At 44.2% G+C, this 8501-nt stretch overlaps 1 protein-coding gene across 1 annotated transcript in view; it reads right to left on the bottom strand.

Moving 5' to 3' along the window:
* Positions 1-2559: 2559 nt before the first annotated feature.
* LOC115191155 (uncharacterized) overlaps positions 2560-8501 on the bottom strand; it is a 50742-nt gene continuing 44800 nt past the window's right edge. The window contains exon 9 of the mRNA XM_029749110.1: positions 2560-2573. Within this exon, the coding sequence (XP_029604970.1) occupies positions 2560-2573 (14 nt within the window). The remainder of the gene's footprint in view (positions 2574-8501) is intronic.

The following is an 8501-nucleotide window of genomic DNA, read 5'->3' as shown; positions in this document are numbered from 1 at the left end:
CACAAAATACAAAACCCAAACACATACCCAGATATAGGACTCTCAGAGGCAACGAGAAAGCACCTGCCTCCAATTGAGAGTCCAACCCCCCATTAACCTAAACATAGAAATACAAAACATAGAACATAACCCAAAACCCGGAAATAATAAATCTAACACCCTACTAACCAAACCACCACCCCGAACCACATAAAACAAATACCCTCTGCCACGTCCTGACCAAACTACAATAACAAATAACCCTTATACTGGTCAGGACGTGACAGTACCCCCACCCCCAAAGGTGCAGACCCCGGATGCACCTCATATTAATAAACAAAATCCCCCCCCCCAAAAAAATCCCCCTTAACTAAAGGGAGGGAAGGGAGGGTGGCTGCTGTCAACAACGACACCTGTGCTACACCCCCCCTCCCCAACCCACCTATACTGGAGGTGGCTCAGGTACAGGCCTACTGCCCTCCAGACTGTAGGCAGACTTGCTTGGCTCCGGACCGTAGGCAGACTCACTCGGTTCCGGGTCGTAGGCAGACTCACACAGTTCAAAGTTATAGTCAAACTCACTCGGTTCCGGACCGCAGACAGACTCACTTGGTTCCGGATCGCAGACAGACTCACTCGGTCCCGGAAGGCAGACAGACTCACTAGGTCCCGGACTGTAGACCCATTCACCTCTCTCTGAACAGTGGGCCGTCTCACTCGGTTCTGCACAGTGGGCCGTCTCACTCGGTTCTGCACAGTGGGCCGTCTCACTCGGTTCTGCACAGTGGGCCGTCTACCTTGGTTCCGAACTGTAGGCCGTCTCACTCGGTTCCGGGCTTAACACTCTTACCGGATACTCATGACGGGGTACTGTAGCCGGATACTCTGGACTGAGCTGACGCACTGGAAGCCTGATGCGTCGTGCTGGTACTGGAGGTATCAGCCTGGAGACATGCACCTCATGGCTAGTGCGGGGAGCAGGAATCTGCCGAGCAGGACTGGGATTACGCACTGGAAGACTGATGCGTGGTGCTGGTACTGGACGTGCCAGACTAGGGGTTCGCACTTCCGGGTCAGCACGAGAGGCAGGAACTGGAAATACTGGGCCATGAATGCGCACAGGCGGTCTTGAACGCACCCCCTGCACAACCCATCCTGGCTGGATGGAACTAGTAGCCCTGTACGAGCGGGGTGCTAGTACAGGGTGAACTGGGCTGTGCAGGGGCCTGATGGTTGCCGTGCGTAGAGCGGGAGTAGGGTAGCCTGGACCTAGGAGGCGTACCGGTGACCAGACACGCTGCGCAGGCATCCTCCTCTCAGGCTGGATGCCCACTCTAGCACGGCATCTGCGAGGGGCTGGAATATCTCGCACTGGACTGTGCGTGCGTATGGGCAAGATCGTGCGCACTTCTTCATAACTTGGCGCCCTCCACTCCATACGCTCCTCCATATAATCACGGGTTGCTGGCTTAGGTCTCACCCTTGGCCCAGCCAAACTACCCGTGTGCCCCCCAAAAAAATGTTATTGGGGGTGCCTCTCGTGCTCTACCTGCTTCCCAGGCAGGTTGTCAGTGGTCCAGTAATTGTTCCCATGTCCAGTCAATCCTTGACTCCAAAACCTCCAGCGACCAGGATGCCATCTCCTCCCGAGCGCGCTGCTTCCTCCACTCCAGGTGCTGCTCCCTATAGTCCACCCGTAATCCCCTTTGCTCCTTTCTCCGCTGCTTGGTCTTTTTGTGGTGGGTAGTTCTGTAACGGCTGTCGTAGTGAAGAGAGGACCAAGGCGCAGCGGGTTGCATGTTCATCATTATATTTATTAAATAAATGTGAACACGGAAAAAACTAGAAAAACAGAGAACGAAAGACCGACAGTTTCACAGGCTAATACTCACAGCAGTGCTAAATACAACTACCCACAAAATACAAAACCCAAACACATACCCATATATAGGACTCTCAGAGGCAACGAGAAAGCACCTGCCTCCAATTGAGAGTCCAACCCCCCATTAACCTAAACATAGAAATAGAACATAGAAATACAAAACATAGAACATAACCCAAAACCCGGAAATAATACATCTAACACCCTACTAACCAAACCACCACCCCGAACCACATAAAACAAATACACTCTGCCACGTCCTGACCAAACTACAATAACAAATAACCCCTATACTGGTCAGGACGTGACAGTTAAATCTCTGAGCTGTTTCCCAAAACCATCGGTATTAACGTGGAACAGCTGAGTGAGTCGTTAAATGCTTTTTTACCCTCCAGCGTCACTTTATACACACACGATCTCAGCTAAACATAGAATCACATGGTTTATCAGTCTCTCTGTGACTGCCAATAAATTCAGAACAAAGTTGACTACAAATACAAAGTTGCAAATGTCTTTAAAGTTGATAGAAACAAGCGACGTATAAAATGATGCTTCAAATGAAAACCGAGATGAGCATTTAAATATAACCAGTAGGCTTTAGGCCTGTTTCAATCATATTGTAATGTATGTCATGTTTGATCTATTGAGTTCTATTTTCCTATTTGTAGGCAACTGTCTGTAATTTGTCTCAATATATGTCATGATGTGTCTCCTATAACATGGTAAGATGGTAACATGGTAAGCACTAGAATAAGCCACCTCAAATTTTTGCAGTTTTAGTTGATAATATTTTTCTAGGTGCTGATCCGTCATCAGTATTGTGCAATAATTATAATGAACCTGTTGGGGCTAGGGGGCAGTATTGAGAATTTTGAAAAAAATATGTGCCCATTTTTAACTGCCTCCTACACCAACTCAGAAGCTAGGATATGCATATTATTACCAGATTTGGATAGAAAACACTCTGACTTTTCTAAAACTGTTTGAATGGTGTCTGTAAGTATAACAAAACTCATATGGCATGCAAAAACCTTGAGAAAAAAAAAGAATTTTGTTGCTGTACTATTTTTTTGAGTCATTGTTAATAGATAACACAGTGAGAAAGGATTCCTTTCGCACCTCCTACGGCTTCCACTAGATGTCAACGATCTTTATAAAGTTGTTTGAAGCGTCTATGATGAACAGAGACCGGATGACAAGGAAGAGAAGTTGACCTCCCTGGGATGTCGTCACTTCATTATTGCCCGCACCTGCGCAATCATTTGAGTTCGTGTCAGGCGAGACATTTTTCAAAAACGTTTTTCAAGACACAGGAGAGGTCGGGTTGAAACATTACTGATGTTTCACGTTAAAAATGGCTCTAAAGATTGATGCTAAACAACGTTTGACATGTTTGAACGAACGTAAATAGATAATTTTTTTTACTTACGTCGTGACTTCCCCCCCCGCCCTACTTTTTAGTAGCCTACCGAAGCGCTAACAACTTGGAGTTATTTGGACATCAATTATGAACTTTGTCGAAAGAAACCACATTTGTTGTGGACCTGGGATTCCTGGAAGTGCCTTCTGATGGAGATAATCAAAGGTAAGGGGATATTAACAATTTCATTATCGATATTAGATGATGCTAACTGTATAGCCTAGCCTATTGTTCTTAGCATTGTACCCCGTTTATTGCAAAATGTGATTTCCCAGTAAAGTTATTTTGAGATCTGGCAATGCGGTAGCATTTATGAGATGATAATATATTATTCTTTGAATGACAGTATTATAATTTACCAATGTTTTCGAGTAGTAATTTTGTAAATTGTAACGCTGAATTCAAGGAAGCATTTGAGGCGAAAAAAATTCAGAATTTCACCGCGACTGTAAATGCTGTTTTTGGATATAAATATGAACTTGATGGAACAAAAAAAGCATGTCTTGTATAACATAATGTCCTAGGAGTGTCATCTGATGGAGATTGTCAAAGGTTAGTGCATAATTTTAGCTGGTTTCTGCTTTTGGTGACGCCTGACCTTGAATTGAAAATGGATGTTTGTACTTTTTTGGCTATGTACTGTCCTAACATAATCTAACTTTATGCTTTTGCTGTAAAGCCTCTTTGAAAATCGAAAAATGTGGTTAGATTAAGGAGATGTTTATCTTTTAAATGGTGTAAAATAGTTGATTGTTTGAGAAATTGAAATTATTAGATTTTTGATGTTTTGAATTTCCAGCCTTGCTAGCAATCCCATCTGGGGGTTTAATGCTACCCCCTAGCCCCAACAGGTTTTAAGGAAAGATTTGAATGGAGAAAACTGATCCAAGAACATCGCTCCCTTTCTTTCCATCCAACCAGTATTGATACATGCTCCACCAGACGTGATACCTTGTAGTGCTGCTGATCCTGTATCTACTGGTCTGCCTGCGGCTATGGAACCCTGACGTCTTCACCGGACGTGCTACCTTGTCCTTGTACCTTGTAAAAAAAATAAGGAAATAGTAACACAATAAAATAACAATAATGAGGCTATAAGGAGAACCAGTACTGAGTCAATGTGCAGGGGTACCAGGTAGTTGAGGTAATAATGAGACTATAAGGAGTACCAGTACTGAGTCAATGTGCAGGGGTACCAGGTAGTTGAGGTAATAATGAGGCTATAAGGAGTACCGGTACTGAGTCAATGTGCAGGGGTACCAGGTAGTTGAGGTAATAATGAGACTATAAGGAGTACCGGTACTGAGTCAATGTCCAGGGGTACCAGGTAGTTGAGGTAATAATGAGACTATAAGGAGTACCGGTACTGAGTCAATGTGCAGGGGTACCAGGTAGTTTAGGTAATAATGAGACTATAAGGAGTACCGGTACTGAGTCAATGTGCAGGGGTACCAGGTAGTTGAGGTAATAATGAGACTATAAGGAGTACCAGTACTGAGTCAATGTGCAGGGGTACCAGGTAGTTGAGGTAATAATGAGACTATAAGGAGTACCAGTACTGAGTCAATGTGCAGGGGTACCAGGTAGTTGAGGTAATAATGAGACTATAAGGAGTACAAGTACTGAGTCAATGTGCAGGGGTACCAGGTAGTTGAGGTAATAATGAGACTATAAGGAGTACCAGTACTGAGTCAATGTGCAGGGGTACCAGTAGTTTGAGGTAATAAATGAGACTATAAGGAGTACCAGTACTGAGTCAATGTGCAGGGGTACCAGGTAGTTGAGGTAATAATGAGACTATAAGGAGTACCAGTACTGAGTCAATGTGCAGGGGTACCAGGTAGTTGAGGTAATAATGAGACTATAAGGAGTACCAGTACTGAGTCAATGTGCAGGGGTACCAGGTAGTTGAGGTAATAATGAGACTATAAGGAGTACCAGTACTGAGTCAATGTGCAGGGGTACCAGGGAGTTGAGGTAATAATGAGACTATAAGGAGTACCAGTACTGAGTCAATGTGCAGGGGTACCAGGTAGTTGAGGTAATAATGAGACTATAAGGAGTACCAGTACTGAGTCAATGTGCAGGGGTACCAGGTAGTTGAGGTAATAATGAGACTATAAGGAGTACCAGTACTGAGTCAATGTGCAGGGGTACCAGGTAGTTGAGGTAATAATGAGGACTAAAGGAGTACCAGTACTTAGTCAATGTGCAGGGGTACCAGGTAGTTGAGGTAATAATGAGACTATAAGGAGTACCAGTACTGAGTCAATGTGCAGGGGTACCAGGTAGTTGAGGTAATAATGAGACTATAAGGAGTACCAGTACTGAGTCAATGTGCAGGGGTACCAGGTAGTTGAGGTAATAATGAGACTATAAGGAGTATCAGTACTGAGTCAATGTGCAGGGTACCAGGTAGTTGAGGTAATAATGAGACTATAAGGAGTACCAGTACTGAGTCAATGTGCAGGGGTACCAGGTAGTTGAGGTAATAATGAGACTATAAGGAGTACCATACTGAGTCAATGTGCAGGGGTACCAGGCAGTTGAGGTAATAATGAGACTATAAGGAGTACCAGTACTGAGTCAATGTGCAGGGGTACCAGGCAGTTGAGGTAATAATGAGACTATAAGGAGTACCAGTTCTGAGTCAATGTGCAGGGGTACCAGGTAGTTGAGGTAATAATGAGACTATAAGGAGTACCAGTACTGAGTCAATGTGCAGGGGTACCAGGTAGTTGAGGTAATAATGAGACTATAAGGAGTACCAGTACTGAGTCAATGTGCAGGGGTACCAGGTAGTTGAGGTAATAATGAGACTATAAGGAGTACCAGTACTGAGTCAATGTGCAGGGGTACCAGGTAGTTGAGGTAATAATGAGACTATAAGGAGTACCAGTACTGAGTCAATGTGCAGGGGTACCAGGTAGTTGAGGTAATAATGAGACTATAAGGAGTACCAGTACTGAGTAAATGTGCAGGGGTACCAGGTAGTTGAGGTAATAACGAGACTATAAGGAGTACCAGTACTGAGTAAATGTGCAGGGGTACCAGGTAGTTGAGGTAATAACGAGACTATAAGGAGTACCAGAACTGAGTCAATGTGCAGGGGTACCAGGTAGTTGAGGTAATAACGAGACTATAAGGAGTACCAGAACTGAGTCAATGTGCAGGGGTACCAGGTAGTTGAGGTAATAACGAGACTATAAGGAGTACCAGTACTGAGTAAATGTGCAGGGGTACCAGGTAGTTGAGGTAATAACGAGACTATAAGGAGTACCAGAACTGAGTCAATGTGCAGGGGTACCAGGTAGTTGAGGTAATAATGAGACTATAAGGAGTACCAGTACTGAGTCAATGTGCAGGGGTACCAGGTAGTTGAGGTAATAATGAGACTATAAGGAGTACCAGTACTGAGTCAATGTGCAGGGGTACCAGGTAGTTGAGGTAATAATGAGACTATAAGGAGTACCAGTACTGAGTCAATGTGCAGGGGTACCAGGTAGTTGAGGTAATAATGAGACTATAAGGAGTACCAGTACTGAGTCAATGTGCAGGGGTACCAGGTAGTTGAGGTAATAATGAGACTATAAGGAGTACCAGTACTGAGTCAATGTGCAGGGGTACCAGGTAGTTGAGGTAATAATGAGACTATAAGGAGTACCAGTACTGAGTCAATGTGCAGGGGTACCAGGTAGTTGAGGTAATAATGAGGCTATAAGGAGTACCAGTACTTAGTCAATGTGCAGGGGTACCAGGTAGTTGAGGTAATAATGAGACTATAAGGAGTACCAGTACTGAGTCAATGTGCAGGGGTACCAGGTAGTTGAGGTAATAATGAGACTATAAGGAGTATCAGTACTGAGTCAATGTGCAGGGTACCAGGTAGTTGAGGTAATAATGAGACTATAAGGAGTACCAGTACTGAGTCAATGTGCAGGGGTACCAGGTAGTTGAGGTAATAATGAGACTATAAGGAGTACCAGTACTGAGTCAATGTGCAGGGGTACCAGGCAGTTGAGGTAATAATGAGGCTATAAGGAGTACCAGTACTGAGTCAATGTCCAGGGGTACCAGGTAGTTGAGGTAATAATGAGACTATAAGGTGTACCAGTACTGAGTCAATGTGCAGGGGTACCAGGTAGTTGAGGTAATAATGAGACTATAAGGAGTACCAGTACTGAGTCAATGTGCAGGGGTACCAGGTAGTTGAGGTAATAATGAGACTATAAGGAGTACCAGTACTGAGTTAATGTGCAGGGGTACCAGGTAGTTGAGGTAATAATGAGACTATAAGGAGTACCAGTACTGAGTCAATGTCCAGGGGTACCAGGTAGTTGAGGTAATAATGAGACTATAAGGAGTACCAGTACTGAGTCAATGTGCAGGGGTACCAGGTAGTTGAGGTAATAATGAGACTGTAAGGAGTACCAGTACTGAGTCAATGTGCAGGGGTACCAGGTAGTTGAGGTAATAATGAGGCTATAAGGAGTACCAGTACTGAGTCAATGTGCAGGGGTACCAGGTAGTTGAGGTAATAATGAGACTATAAGGAGTACCAGTACTGAGTCAATGTGCAGGGGTACCAGGTAGTTGAGGTAATAATGAGACTATAATGAGTACCAGTACTGAGTCAATATCCAGGGGTACCAGGTAGTTGAGGTAATAATGAGACTATAAGGATGACCAGTACTGAGTCAATGTGCAGGGGTACCAGGTAGTTGAGGTAATAATGAGACTATAAGGAGTACCAGTACTGAGTCAATGTGCAGGGGTACCAGGTAGTTGAGGTAATAATGAGACTATAAGGAGTACCAGTACTGAGTCAATGTGCAGGGGTACCAGGTAGTTGAGGTAATAATGAGACTATAAGGAGTACCAGTACTGAGTCAATGTCCAGGGGTACCAGGTAGTTGAGGTAATAATGAGACTATAAGGAGAACCAGTACTGAGTCAATGTGCAGGGGTACCAGGTAGTTGAGGTAATAATGAGACTATAAGGAGTACCAGTACTGAGTCAATGTGCAGGGGTACCAGGTAGTTGAGGTAATAATGAGACTATAAGGAGTACCAGTACTGATTCAATGTGCAGGGGTACCAGGTAGTTGAGGTAATAATGAGACTATAAGGAGTACCAGTACTGAGTCAATGTTCAGGGGTACCAGGTAGTTGAGGTAATAATGAGACTATAAGGAGTACCAGTACTGAGTCAATGTGCAG

The sequence above is a fragment of the Salmo trutta genome, unplaced genomic scaffold, assembly GCF_901001165.1.
Source record: "Salmo trutta unplaced genomic scaffold, fSalTru1.1, whole genome shotgun sequence".
Taxonomy (NCBI): domain Eukaryota; kingdom Metazoa; phylum Chordata; class Actinopteri; order Salmoniformes; family Salmonidae; genus Salmo; species Salmo trutta.
The sequence above is the reverse complement of the archived record's forward strand: the minus strand, read 5'-3'. Positions and strand labels throughout refer to the sequence as shown.